The sequence below is a fragment of the Schistocerca piceifrons genome, chromosome 1, assembly GCF_021461385.2.
Source record: "Schistocerca piceifrons isolate TAMUIC-IGC-003096 chromosome 1, iqSchPice1.1, whole genome shotgun sequence".
Taxonomy (NCBI): Eukaryota; Metazoa; Arthropoda; class Insecta; order Orthoptera; family Acrididae; genus Schistocerca; species Schistocerca piceifrons.
Window position 1 is genome coordinate 44,693,731 of NC_060138.1, and position 15,676 is coordinate 44,709,406.

Consider the following 15,676-nt stretch of genomic DNA (forward strand, 5'->3'; position numbering starts at 1 on the left):
GTGATTGTAATCCTGACTACGTATTTTATTTCTGGAATATCAGCAAACCATAACATTTCAGTTATTGGCATGACTGTAATAAATTGTCTGTCACTACAGTGTACCAACAGACTAAGACTGAATCAAGTTATACTCTGCAAATCACACTTGTTTTAAGATGCACTACTTTACAATATGTTGAAACTATGCCAACACCATTTACTACTGCAGAATTATTATGGAATAAGGAGTATAAAATGTTGGAAGTATAACAGAACTAGTCTTGCTTTTTTAGAGAACAAAATAAGGGAAGGGTTGGGGAGAAATCTTTAGTCAGTTTCCTGAAAAGCGTTAGGCATGCTTAATTATATCAAATACAGGTATAATTGTAATGGAAACAGAAACATCTAAGGAACACAGTTGCTGTTGACATTTTAATTCATCAACAAGCAACATTGCAATGGCGATGGACTTTTTGCTGTAGTTTGCTTAATTCACCTACTTTAATCATCTATGATCTCAATGATGAAGTGTAATGTTAATCCAGATTATGTTAACAACAACGCAGAAGTTAAACACGAGAATCCTTTTTTTAATTTCAGAAAAAGGAAATTCTTGTTCTTAAAGGCCTAATAAAAGTCTACCAATGAATTAAAGTATTTCTAATACAATGTAATCTATGTTTAACATTTACTACTAATGGTGTTATCGTTTAAGAGCTAGTTAACTATTGATCAATGGTGAACAGTAGCAACCCAAACAAAGCTATTGTCTAATATATTAATCCACTGAACTAGGAACGAGAAGCATTTCTCCCTTAGCGGCAAGTTGATGTTCACAATTAGGAAATCTGAATTGCTGCCTTCACTTCAAAAATGCACCATGTTTATACCTGAGAGAATTTTCTCGGAAATACTTTCATTAGGGGCATGCATGAAATTTTGAACAGCTGCATTTATCACAGTCCAAATGATAATGTTTAGAGGCAACATTGAATCAGTCATGATACTTATTTTACTAGTGTCATATTGTTGTATAAATTACGATTTATTCAACAACTGATGTTCTCTGTTGATGTATAGTATCATATAATTTAAAAAAGCGAAAAAGGAAATTTTGTATGCAGCATTAATTTAGGTAAGTAGCTTGATTTATCTCAATGTACTAATTAAATAATATCGAAGAATATATTGATCTTACATTTGTTCTCTTGGTAATGGAACAAAGTGACAAATTCTCTTCATCATCACAGAATGTTGAGCTTCTTAAAATAGTTAAATGCATTTTTTAAATACAATGGAAGATACTAGCAGTAAGTTTGTACAAAAATTACCATAAATAATTCTGGACAAACGTTGTTGTGTGAAAAATTATTTGTTAATTGAAGTTTCTGTAATTCTGGGCAATACAATTACAGATGTTAATATTATTTGAGTGACTTAAAAATTACTTATTGCCAATGTTATTTGCTTGGTGATATGTTTTCAGTATTTATTATTGCTCTTTCAACTTAATCCCATAAAAATATTGCTGAAGGCCTAATAAAATGATTGGGGCACTAAGGTAGTTTCTATATCACTTAACTGGCAAGACGTTATTGATTGAGAAATGACATTATTTTCTTCATTTGGCTTATATATTTTAGCAACGTAGTTATTGATCTAAAATTCAATACAATGTGCTGTAACACCCAGTTTTTGTGGTGCGAGTTCTTTCCCAACACAACAGAAATTTGTATACTGATCAAAGGCTTTTATTTGCAAGCTATTTTCATTTTGGAAGAAAACTGCCAGTAGGGCATAATTTCAAAGATTCAAAAAAGGAAAAGAAATTCAGCAGTTAGTCACTAATCTGATCCGTATTTCATTGCATATCTAGATTCTGGCTACTGAATGGCTATCTTCAGTGTGTTTAAACCAATTCATACCAACTTGCAAGGCTTGTGACAATATATGTCGCTATATGACTTTAACATGCACATACCCAGTTTCCAGCTTGAGTGTGGCTATGTACATGGTATGTTCATATAGTAACATGTTGTCACAAGCTTGACGAGTCTATATGACTCATACCGTGAAGGTAGATAATTAAGAGCTATAATCTAGATTTGCAATGACTGCTTGCTGATTACGGAATTCCTTTTCCTTTTTTGAAGTATACCACAGTCGCTGTGCACAACTGTGCTGATGGGCTCAATCTTCATTACACTGTCACCTGATAAGAAGTAACGCATCAAAGTAGCAATTACTCAACTCATACAATGACGTCTACTTCTAAAACGCACTCAAACCTAAAACTGTGAAAATATTCAGTAGTTCTTTACTTTGGATTGGGTCTCCTATAGAAATTGACAAGATACTGAAGGGAACACAGGCAAAAGTAAGAAGAGTCTTAATTATGGTTGTCTTATGATGTAAACTGAAACAGAATAGAACTTTTCAAATAAATCTATGTAAGACTACATATATTCGCTGCTGAGAAAATTATATGGTTCTGAGAAATTCCCAACCCTTACTTTTCTCAGATAATTCGAACAGAGACATAAACTAGAGAAGCACAGTAAGAGTTTTATAATACCTCTTACACACTCTTCTTTAAGTAAGTAACAGGTGTGAGATATAGAGAGGCAAAGAGAACACACAATGTAAGGGTGTTTCATTCTTAAGAAACAAACAGCAACACCACACAGTATTCATATCTTGATAAGAAGAGAAATAAGATGAACTAGGAATTAATTTGCAATAAGTAGTTTTGGGAATGAAGTGACAATTACCTACGTGCCCCAGCAGAAGTGTAACACAATGATCTTTCAATATGGTCACCAGCATCAGTCTAAATACAGGAAAATTTCCTAATCATATTTTCATTGCATCTTAATCAATATCATTTCTATTGAAACATAAAGCGAAAAAATACATTTACGTATGACCATTTAAGTAATGTGATATGATAAGCAGCAAGTAGTGCTTAATTTTATGCTGAAAATTTTGTTTATAAAATGTCTTTTTACAACAATAATTAAATACTCTGAGATCTTTGAATCCTGGTAGGAACAGGACGTCCTGTCATAACAGATGGTGTCAAAACAAAGGGTAGCTCAACATGGCAGTAAAAATATCTTTGAGTCTGATGTAAAAGGTGTAAGTGCCTTTGTCATCCTTATGCTCAAGCATTTTACTAGCGAGCTCGACTGGTCATCAAACTGATTGGAGACACGAACATTGTTTCTCGCATGTGAGAAAAATTTTGAGGAACAATAAGAAAATATAGCGCAAGTCTGCTTCTTGAAATAACTGAGGGAAAATATTTCTCAAATTTCTTATTAGTCCAGACGAACTGCAGTGGCACTTGTTAGCTGTTAGTGTACGTTATTTTCCCTTGTTTTCGCAATTGTTTTGCATTGACAATTTTACTATTATTTTTAGATTAAAAAGGATGCATCATGGTACTCATTACCAAATATGCATTGGAAATGCTATGTATGAACTACATATCAGTAGTGTCTTAGCCAAAACCAGATTATGATCACATATTGTCTGTCTTGTGGCCGAAGCAGTACTTATTTATATCCTCTAGTGAGGATTCTGCTGCAGTTAGTTCCGGAATATTATGGCAACCATCGAAGGGACTGATTTCTGGAAAATTCCAAAGTTTTGTGTGGGGTCTCGTAGTGCTTATCCAAGGTTAGGCATGTCAATTAGTAGACGATGTGTTAGGAGAGGTGGCAGAAACAACTATGATTGTCTTTGCGTGACAGCATTGGCTGACAGATGGAATCTGTTCTTGTTACATGGATTTTTTCTTCTTGTCACAATTGTAATTCAAGATTGCAGCTGCACAGCGCAATACAGTTGGGCACGTACGCAAAACAAATACTTGCACGGATCGTCGGGGAGACCTTTGTCGTACGCAGCTCCGGAGAAGCGCGTGTAATAAATTGTCACAAGGCTTAAAGCGAAGCAGCCGTTCTACGTGTCTGCATTTCGTGCTGCTTTGCGGGCTTCTGCTTCTTGTTAAACAAAACTTCAGGAGGGAAACGGGGAAGTCTTATGTCTGTTAGTTTGACAGGCACTCATCTGACAGAGGGGAACGCGCACGCCGCCTTCCTGGGTTCTGATTGGAAGTGGCCACTATCGTCTCCGATCATTTAGTTGCCTTCCAGAGCTACTAGAGGTCTCGGAAATATTTGAAAAGTTTGCGTACCTAAAATGAAATTATTGGCTGCACTGATACGTGTTTTGACTTCGATTGATTTCTCGTGCCGGGAAGAACTGTCTTGTGTGTGTGTGTGTGTGTGTGTGTGTGTGTACGATTTGGAACGCAGTGGCTGAATCGCCGCCAGATGAGCGGAGGTGCTTCCCCGAAGGCAATGCTGGCACATAGATCCTTTTCAGAGGCACTTAACGGCAGCGAGGGCGCGAAGCGACAACAAAAACGTTTGCACTGTCTGTGTACCATCACTCGAGTCCTGTCCATTCGTCGTCGGGAGGCGGCCTGCGGATGCGTGAGGCGAGACGAATGTGCGTGCGGCGTACAGCGCAAGCAGCGGGGCCGGCGTCGGCGTAGGCGTCGGCGGCGGTGCGGGGGCGGCTAGCCGGCGCCGAGCGCGCAGTGCGCCGCCCAGTGGGAGCGCAGCGACGCCTCGTAGGCGGCGAGCGCGTGCTGGGAGGCGGGCCCGCGCACCAGCCACCGGAAGAGGCGCACGCCGGGCGCGCCGCCCCCGCCGCCCCCGGCCGCGGCCGCCGCCCGGGCCGGCCATCATAGCCCGCTGCCGGCGTCCAGCACCTGCAGCGACTTGGTGATCACCTCGTCCTGCAACAGAGAGCGAGCGCGGGCCACCCGCTCACGTCAGCAAGTCCCACTGCCACTGGCCTGTCCAAGGTGCTCCACAATTAACCGCAAGGCTACAATTATCGAACTGCACACATATCAAACAAAGTTTTGCATCACCTCAGTTGCTATAACTCCTGAAGACAGACATTGGATCTGGGTACTGTATCACAGACACAGTCCCTTTGACTGTTCAGAGATGTCACTAAACCTGCCCAAAGTTGTACACAACCATGCATGAGCTGCGCCTATTAGACGGAGGGGGTCCAACAGCCGATGAGTTCTAGTCATTCCACCAAGAAGGAGGTACACGGCTCGTGTTATCTGTAGTTCAATCATGCCTAGAGGGTCAATACCACGGGTCGACGCGTCCGCATTGTTTCTTTTTGCCAGGAAGGGAAGTGTCCAGGCGTCTTGAAGTGAACCAAAGCGATGTTCGGACATGGAGGAGATACAGAGAGACTGGAACTCGCTCAGGCCGCCGAAGGGCTACTACTGTAGTGGATGACCCCTAACTACAGATTATGGCTCGGAGGAACCCTGACAACAACGCAACCATGTTGAATAATGCTTTTCGTGCAGCCACAGGACGTCGTGTTACGACTCAAACTATGTGGAATAGGTTGCATGATGCGCAACTTCACTCCCGACGTCCATGGCGAGGTCCATCTTTGCAACCACCACCATCACCACGGTACAGATGGGCCCACCAACATGCCGAATGGATCACTCAGGATCAGCATCACGTTCTCTTCACCGATGAGTGTCGCATATGCCTTCAACTAGACAATCGTCGGAGATCTGTGTGGAGGTACGCCAGTAAGGCTGAACGCCTTAGACACACTTTCCAGCGAGTGCAGCAAGGTGGAGGTTCGCTGCTGTTTTGGGGTGGCATTATGTGGGGCCGACATACGCCACTGGTGGTCACGGAAGACGCCGTAATGGCTGTATGATACGTAAACGTCATCCTCCGACCGATAGTGCAACTATATCGGCTTAGGATATTGGCGAGGCATTCGTCTTGATGGGCGACGATTCGCGTTCCCATCGTGCACATCTTGTGAATGACTCCCTTCAGGATAACGACAAAATATGGTTCAAATGGCTCTGACCAGTATCGGACTTAACATCTGAGGTCATCAGTCCCCTAGAACATAGAACTACTTAAACCTAACTAACCTAAGGACATCACACACATCCACGCCCGGGGCAGGATTCGAACCTGCGACCGTAGCGGTCGCGCTGTTCCAGACTGAAGCGCCTAGAACCGCTCGGCCACAACGGCCGGCCGGATAACGACATCACTTAAGAGTAGCCAGCATGTTCCTCAGACATGAACCCTATCGAAGACGCCTGGGATAAATTGAAAAGGGCTGTTTATGGACTACGTGACCTACCAACCACTCTGAAGGATCTATGCCGAAACGCCGTTGAGGAATGGGACAACCTGTACCAACAGTGCCTTGATGAATTGTGGATAGCATGCCACGACGAATACAGGGATGCATCAGTACAAGAGGACGTGCTACTGGGTATTAGAGTGTGTACAGCAATCTGGACCACCACCTCTGAAGGTCTCGCTGTACTGTGGTACAACATGCAATGTGTGGTTTTCATGAGCAATAAAAAGGGCGGAAATGATGTTTATGTTGATCTCTATTTCAATTTTCTGTTCAGGTTCCGGAACTCTTGGAACCAAGGTGATGCAATCCTTTTTTTGATGTGTGTATATGAAAGAAGACGTAAATTAGTTACAAACTACGGCGTGGACACACTTTATTCAATATTTTAACTCTACTGCCGTTATTTGGATTTAGGTTATGACATGTTCCATATACCTGCCATCATTGGCAATGATGTGTCACCGACGAATAGCAAAATTCTGCATGGCCCGCTGATCGATGATTCGTAAATGGCTGTTTTCAGCTCAGCAATGGTTTGGGGGTTCTTGCTGTACCCTTGTCTTTAATATAGACCCACAAAAAGGAATCGCATGTGTTCAGATCTGGAGAATAAGGCGACCAATCGAGGCCTATCCTAGTGCCCTCTGGGTACCCCAGAGTCTGAATGAGGTCCCCAATGTGCTCCTCAAGGACATCAAACACTCTCCTGTTTCGCTGGGGTCGACCTCCGTCTTGCATGAACCACATCTTGTTGAAATCAGGGTCAGTTTGAATAACGAGGACGAAATCATCTTCCAAAATCTTCGTAGTCGGCGTGCCATCGCCGAATATCGCATCGATTATTCCGTGACTGGACACTGCAAGCCACACAATCAGCCGTTGAGGATGAAGCGACTTCTCGATGGTGAAATGCAAATAGTCAGTCCCCCAAATGCGTCAATTTTGCTTGTTGACGAAGCCATCCAAATGAAAGGAGGCTTGATCGCTGAACCAAGCCCTACAGCGCACACTAAACTCCATTGTGAGCTGTGGCCAACAATACATTTTGAGCGTCCTAATGCAAACCGTTCAGAAGTTAAGACGATTTTATTTCATATAGTTTAATAATTGTCCGCCTATAGGTCAGAAAGTTTGAAAATGGAAATAGATAGACGTACAGGTAAATACTGAAGTGCTGTGGTAGGGACGTTTCATTCAAATCGGCCAGAGGGGCCTGGCCTTACCAAAAATTTTGTTATTTTTTCAGTTTTGTACGAAACGTATTGAGCATGACGTGGCTGTGGTGTAGTACGACTGCCAGAAACCAGACATACACAGGTCGAGCTCCCCACAGTTTCTTTCTCTGCAGCGAAAAATTCAATGACGGCATATTGATTATAAAGTACATCACCTGCAGACGCAATTTTGAAACTGTTCTGTAGCTACGCTATCTGTTGGAAGTGACGGAAACTTGCCGCGATTACTCTGGAGACTTCAAATAATACATACGTAACGTTTCCATTCGTAGCATTGTTTTCAGCTGAGAAAAAAAAAATGTGGTGCAATGCTTTCTGGGCAATCCTCGTAGACTGTTTGCTTGAAATGCCCTGTCATTTATTATCTATGGAAGACAAGCTGGAAATCAAGTGGTTAGGCGCACATCAACCAAAAGATTTCTTGACGTCTCAAATCGACGGAGGAAAGAAGAGATCATTCTGCAACGAATGGTTCTGTAAAAGGTCTTGGTTAACAGTGAGTGAACAGAAACAAAAAATTTTCTATTGTGTGTTATTTGGTGAAGATGGATTTTGGATAACAGTCGGCTGTGAGGATCTAAAGCATTTAAATGAACGAGTAAAGAAACATGAAGAAAGTGGACTTCATTTACAAAATGCTGTAAACACAAAATATTAGGCACAATTAACATTGCTGTTCAGATTGATTCGGCATATAAAATGTCAATTCAGATACATAATGAATTAATTACATAGAACAGACACATATTAGACAGAATAGTAGAATGCTTATGTTTTTAGTAAAACGAAAAACCAGTCGAAAGTTGGAAATTTGACTGTTTTTTGTTCACTGGATGCCTAGTTTGGGGCCGAGACCCACTTTCAAATCATCGTACAGGGCAGAAAGCCAATTTTAATCTGCTGTATTATACGGGTATTACCAAATTTTTTATCCAAATGCCAAAAATACAGAACTATCGTTTGAAGACTTGCGTAACACAGTCGAAAGTGATGTGTGAAAACCACGACAGAGGTGTGCAACGAACAGTTACAGTGCATACAGACAACTGACAGTCTACTCCTTCCGCTGCCGTAAGGAAACCTGAAGAAGGGGGCGCCCTGTCGGGATATAGGAGGCCTTTTTGTATTTAATAAAATATTCTCCAACTGTCAAGAATACAACGATTAATACAATAACCGTACAAGTCAACAATAAAATTAATGATTTTAAAACCTTTTCCAAAACAGTCAAATACTTAAAATTACTGAACAGTAAAACACAGCACCGCCACATACAGCGCGTATTACAAAGCTATATGCCACGTTGGAACGAAAAAATGATTAAATATGAACATCATATCCATCACTTGAAACTATATATTCAGTATTTTTGGCATACACTTAAAAATTTGGTAATACCCGTATTATACGTGACAGTAAATCTGTTTTTCTGCTATGTAGGATGATTTGAAAATAGTTCTCTGCCCGAAACTAGTCATCGTGTGAATAAAAAATGTAAAATTTGCAACTTTGGACTGGTTTTTCGTTGTACTGCTACTCAACAGCTACTCCAGCATGCTGGAGGTTTCGTACTTATGTTTTGTTGAGCTCATGAGTTAGCACTAAAGGCTCACAATGGAAAACGGGAGGCAGCAAACCGTTGCAATTTGTTAGATTTGTTACCTCTTCTAGGAAATCTCGACAGCGTGTTATATGACCACTTAAGCAGTTCTAGTTGTTATGTATGTAAATATACCTCACACATCATACAAAACAAACTTTTAGACTGTATGTATCGAGTTTCCGTTGAATAACTTATGAAATACATTAATCTTGCCACTGTTGTTTCTGTGGAGGCTTATGAAACAAAAGATGCTACGTGCAGAAGTGAATTTATCACTATACTGCGGCATATTAAGGGGAAGAAACTTTTGAAAATATTAATGACAGAACAGCATGTGGGCTTAGTGAGCGTCTAAAAAAGAATTCAAGAAAAACTCATCGCTCAGGCATACGATGGCGCCAGAGCAATGAGTGGCAGCCATGGTGCTGCATAGACTGACGCAGAATACTTCCCCACATTCCAAGCATGTCCACTGTTATGCACACCAAATAAATTTGCTTTTTCAGTAAAAATATAAACGTTCGATTCTGAAAGTACTTCTGGATTTACATCTTTCTCTTCATAGCCTAAGCGAAGTGATTTGTTACAGACACACTGAAACAAGAGAATTCCTTCAGTGTCTTCAACTAGGTGGAACTTCCACTCTCGCGTAGTGACTAACGTTCAAGAAAACAGATTACACTTATTGGAACGTTTTGAAAAGATTGAGTAAGAAGATTTGTGGGATGAGATTACAATGTTGTTGTTGTTGTTGTGGTCTTCAGTCCTGAGACTGGTTTGATGCAGCTCTCCATGCTACTCTATCCTGTGCAAGCTTTTTCATCTCCCAGTACCTACTGCAACCTACATCCTTCTGAATCTGCTTAGTGTATTCATCTCTTGGTCTCCCCCTACGATTTTTACCCTCCACGCTGCCCTCCAATACTAAATTGGTGATCCCTTGATGCCTCAGAACATGTCCTACCAACCGATCCCTTCTTCTAGTCAAGTTGTGCCACAAACTTCTCTTCTCCCCAATCCTATTCAATACTTCCTCATTAGTTATGTGATCTACCCATCTAATCTTCAGCATTCTTCTGTAGCACCACATTTCGAAAGCTTCTATTCTCTTCTTGTCCAAACTATTTATCGTCCATGTTTCACTTCCATACATGGCTACACTCCATATGAATACTTTCAGAAATGTCTTCCTGACACTTAAATCAATACTGGATGTTAACAAATTTCTCTTCTTCAGAAACGCTTTCCTTGCCATTGCCAGCCTACATTTTATATCCTCTCTACTTCGACCATCATCAGTTATTTTGCTCCCCAAATAGCAAAACTCCTTTACTACTTTAAGTGCCTCATTTCCTAATCTAATTCCCTCAGCATCACCCGACTTAATTAGACTACATTCCATTATTCTTGTTTTGCTTTTGTTGATGTTCATCTTATATCCTCCTTTCAAGACACTGTCCATTCCATTCAACTGCTCTTCCAAGTCCTTTGCTGTCTCTGACAGAATTACAATGTCATCGGCGAACCTCAAAGTTTTTATTTCTTCTCCTTGAATTTTAATACCTACTCCGAATTTTTCTTTTGTTTCCTTTACTGCTTGCTCAATATACAGATTGAACAACATCGGGGACAGGCTACAACCCTGTCTTACTCCCTTCCCAACCACTGCTTCCCTTTCATGTCCCTCGACTCTTATAACTGCCATCTGGTTTCTGTACAAATTGTAAATAGCCTTTCGCTCCCTGTATTTTACCCCTGCCACCTTTAGAATTTGAAAGAGAGTATTCCAGTCAACATTGTCAAAAGCTTTCTCTAAGTCTACAAATGCTAGAAACGTAGGTTTGCCTTTCCTTAATCTTTCTTCTAAGATAAGTCGTAAGGTCAGTATTGCCTCACGTGTTCCAGTGTTTCTACGGAATCCAAACTGATCTTCCCCGAGGTTGGCTTCTACTAGTTTTTCCATTCGTCTGTAAAGAATTCGTGTTAGTATTTTGCAGCTGTGACTTATTAAGCTGATAGTTCGGTAATTTTCACATCTGTCAACACCTGCTTTCTTTGGGATTGGAATTATTATATTCTTCTTGAAGTCTGAGGGTATTTCGCCTGTTTCATACATCTTGCTCACCAGATGGTAGAGTTTTGTCAGGACTGGCTCTCCCACGGCCGTCAGTAGTTCCAATGGAATATTGTCTACTCCGGGGGCCTTGTTTCGACTCAGGTCTTTCAGTGCTCTGTCAGACTCTTCACGCAGTATCGTATCTCCCATTTCATCTTCATCTACATCCTCTTCCATTTCCATAATATTGTCCTCAAGTACATCGCCCTTGTATAGACCCTCTATATACTCCTTCCACCTTTCTGCTTTCCCTTCTTTGCTTAGATTACAATAAGAGAAGTATTTGCTTTAAGAAATTTACTTCGCAATCTAGACTTTGTTCCTGCTAATTTTTTTTCTACGAGGGTATAAAACAAGTTGGTATTTCGTATAACGCAGTTCAGATGCAGATTGCAAATGCCATTACTACACAGAAATGCATTAGGTCACTTTTAGTCATCTGTTTTTGAAATACGAGAGAACATTGAAAGGTATCGAGTTTTTGAAGATGAATGTTTTGTTCCTTCAAGAAAACGTTCCAACGTAGCACTGAACCAGGTGCGAAAGAAGTGTGCGCCATTGTGACCAACCAACTGAAAGGAAGATTCCGAAACCCTCATGTATTCAGTAGCTTCGAAATCACTGATCCAAAAGGTTTGCTTCACCCAGAGAACATTTCCCAACCAATTCGGCCAACATTTTTTCACTAAGTCACAGTCCCTTTATTTGCTATGATAAACTGAAAAATGAACTGTCAGTGATTTATCACAATAATAGTTTTAAGGGCATTACATCGGTTTTTGAGCTGTTCGCCTTTCTTATGGGACATTCCTTTGAAGAATAGTTCATTGAAGTGCACAAAACATTGCGAATTGCACTAAATACACGTTTCAACAACAGAACAGAGCGCATTTTGAATACTTTAAAAAGAATTAAAACATTCTTCAGGAGCAGTATGGGTCAGGAAAGGGTGAACTCACTGGCTGTTTGTTCCATTCACAATGAGGAAATCAGAGATACTCCAAACTTCAACAACAGAGCAATGGATATGTTTGCCAGCCAGAATAATAGTCGAGCTCAACTGATGTACAAGCAACCTGCCGGTATACAGACTTCATTAGTTAATGTACCAGTTTGGTAACATACTAGTGAAACCACTTCTAGACATCGCTTTTCCTAGAGTTTTTACCCTTGGCCGAAAGGCAAAAGACAGGAGGCTCTCTACATTAGTACTCTGGTGTATTCCTAGTCGAGAAGAAGTTACGTGCTTCCCCCCACAGTTACACTTTCTTTTTTTTTTTTCTTTTCACGCCACAATCCGACTGGAGAAACACACCTAGAATAAGTGTGAATATCAGCAGAAGGAGCGCTGCCGAACTTCGGTTTGAATCCAAACAACTGAAAACCTCTAAATTTATTCAATAAAATGTGTTACCACAGAATTATCTCACACGTCCTTAAAACTACATGGAAAATCACTGAAGCTAGTGGACCAGACCAATTACAGTATTACACACACACACGAATTGTGAGTCCACGTCTTACGTCTGTATATATTTTATCATTAGCTACAGCATATATACCATGTTAACTATCTATAGAATGTGTTTAAGCAGTATGACACAGATGAAGGTTATATAATGAACACCTCAGAACAATGGCAAAGAATTTACTAACATTTTATCTGGGTCCCATCAACGAAAGTGAGCACGCAGGGCGCGCGCGCGCGTCCGCTCACACACACACACACACACACACACACACACACACACACACTAGAGCACCAAAGAAGCTGGTGAAGCCATGCGTATTCAAATACAGATATTTGTACACAGGCAAAATATGGCGCTACGGTCGGCAACGTCTATATAAGACAACAAGTGTCTGGCGCAAAAGTTGGATCAGTTACTGCTGCTACAACGGCAGGTTATCAAGATTTAAGATAGTTTGAGCGTGTTGTTATAGTCGACGCACGAGCGATGGGACACAGCATCTACAAGGTAGCGATGAAGTGGCGATTTTCCCGTACGACCATTTCACGAGTGTAGCGTGAAAATCAGGAATTCAATAGAACGTCAAATCTCCAACATCGCTGAGGCCGGAAAAGGATCCTGCAGGGACGGGACGAACGACGACTGAAGAGAATCGTTCAACGTGACAGAAGTGCAACCCCTCTTCGAACTACTGCAGATTTCAGTGCTAGCCTTCAATTAGTATCAGCGTGTGAACCATTCAACGAAACGTCATCGATATGGGCTTTCGGAACTGGAAGCCCACACGTGTACCCTTGAAGACTGCACGAGACAAAGAATTACGCCTCGCCTGGGCCTGTCAACACCGACGATGGACTGTTGATGAATGGAAACAAGTTGATTGGCCGGACGAGTCTCGTTTCAAATTGTATCCAGCGGATGGACGTGTACTGGTATGGAGACAACCTCATGAGTCCATGGAGCCTGCATGTCAGCAGGGTACTGTTCAAGGAGGTGGAGGCTCTGTAAAGGTGTGCAGTTGGAGTAATATGGGGCCCCTGATATGTCTCTATACGACTCTGACAGGTGTCACATACGTAAGCATCTTATCTGATCATCTGCATCCATTAATGTCCATTGTGCATTCCGACGGTCTTGGGCAATTACAGGAGGACAATGCGACACCCCACACGTCCAGAATTACTACAGAGTGGCTCCAGGAACACTCTTCTGAGTTTAAGCACTTCCGTTGGCCACCAGTCTCCCCAAACATGAACACTATTGAGCACATCTGGGATGCCTTGTAACGTACTGTTCAGAACAGATGTCCATCCCCACGTACTCTTACTGATTTATGGACAGCCCTGCAGGATTAAAGTTATCACTTCCCTCCAGCACTACTTCAGATATTAGTCAAATCCATGCCACGCCGTGTTGCGGCGCTTCTGCGTGCTCGCGGGGCCCTACATGATATTAGACAAGTGTACCAGTTTCTTTGGCTTTTCAGTGTATCTCATTCTGTTACCATTGTTGTCTGTACATGGGGGCCTGAAGATGGCGTAGTAAATCGCCGAAACTGATAGCCAAATAAAAATAACAGTTTGGAAATTAGACGACTGAAAGGTGTTTGATATGACAGCCTGTACTGAACAGCCAAGTCCCGCAACCATCTTTGGAAAGATGGACGTACAGAGATTCGGAGATTCACGTTCGCGCTCTATCACTACGTGTGGGGAGGGGGCGGGGGCTTCAGCTCCTATATGCGGTAACTGTGGGTGTTTACCATGCTGAAAGTGTGGAATGTAGCGCTGTCCGAAACACAGACGAAATCGAGGAATGCCTCGGTTTCATCTATTAGTGCCAGAATTTTATCCGAGAACGCCTTCCGTCGCTGTCTTTCCTCAGTCTTCATTTTTGACGAAGTTTTTAGGCTCATAGACGCAACCTTTTATAGAAAACATCGAGGTAATTGTAACTTCCTATTTGCTTGTCGGATTGATTTTCCGAGTCCTCCGCTAGTAGGACGTACGGACTTATTCAACAGCAGGCTCTGGAATTGCGTGCTTGGATTAGTGGTCCGATATTGAAAGCTAAGTCCCAGTTTCCAGAATCCGCTTGTCCTGTTTTTTGATTGTTAACTAAATGGGAACAATCAGTTGGTCGCAGTCAATTATCGCGCCGAAAACGGCGTTTTACAGGTGTAATAGCTTCGCCAGAGAAAGCCTACAGAACACGTTCTGCTGTAGTATCTACATGGTTCCTGACGCGCCTTTACGTGAACAGAGGAGTTATGCGCATGCGCACGTGATACCAACTGTCCCGAGGAAACAGAAAAAAAATGTAGTTACCATACTTCCAGAAGCAAACCGTCACGTCTCAAGTTATTAGGTTTTCTCTTATTATATATTTAACCAGACTACCCTGTAGATTGTAGAGGTGATTTTTTTTTAATCCTAAAGATGCTGTTTGTAAACTGCAATGGTACAGGTATTGTAACCTACATAACGTATTTCTGTAATGTGATGCAATTTTACTGTGTTACTGACGTTAGCGAAAGTCAGGGAAATGTAGTACTGCTTGACAGGGAGGATCTAGTGCTCTCTCTGGACGCAAGGGTGACGTCAGAGCGAGTGCGCAGGAGAGGTACGTGATGGCCAGATGCGAGAGCGGGTGCACGCGCGAGCTGCGTGCCGCGTGCAAAGTCAGCAGTGGTACAAGGAGCATGACACACTTGAGCAACACGACGATCCCGCTAATCGAAGTATGCCCACAATATCATGTGGAGCAACAGCGGCATTCTCGACGGCAGCGAAGACGGCGTCTTCACATCTCCAACGAATTGTAAGATCGTTTCATTTCTGCTCACGTTTTGAAATATTGTGAGGTACTATCCAATGACTTTTTTTAGTGGACTTGATTTGAATAAAAAGTAATATGTGTACTAACTTAGATCCGCAGTCTAATCAGTATCCAATGTCATTGGATTCTTTCGTATTATTTAACATACGAATGTCGTTGCTTAAGGCTAAAAGAATTGTAATAAAAGTGAAATACTGCCT

General features: G+C 41.8%; 1 protein-coding gene across 1 annotated transcript in view; it reads right to left on the bottom strand.

The window, feature by feature from the left end:
• Nucleotides 1-4,706: 4,706 nt before the first annotated feature.
• Nucleotides 4,707-15,676, bottom strand: part of LOC124803496 (calsenilin) — a 198,757-nt gene continuing 187,787 nt past the window's right edge. The window contains exon 5 of the mRNA XM_047264677.1: nt 4,707-4,791. Coding sequence (XP_047120633.1) covers nt 4,738-4,791 — 54 coding nt within the window. The 3' untranslated portion in view covers nt 4,707-4,737. The remainder of the gene's footprint in view (nt 4,792-15,676) is intronic.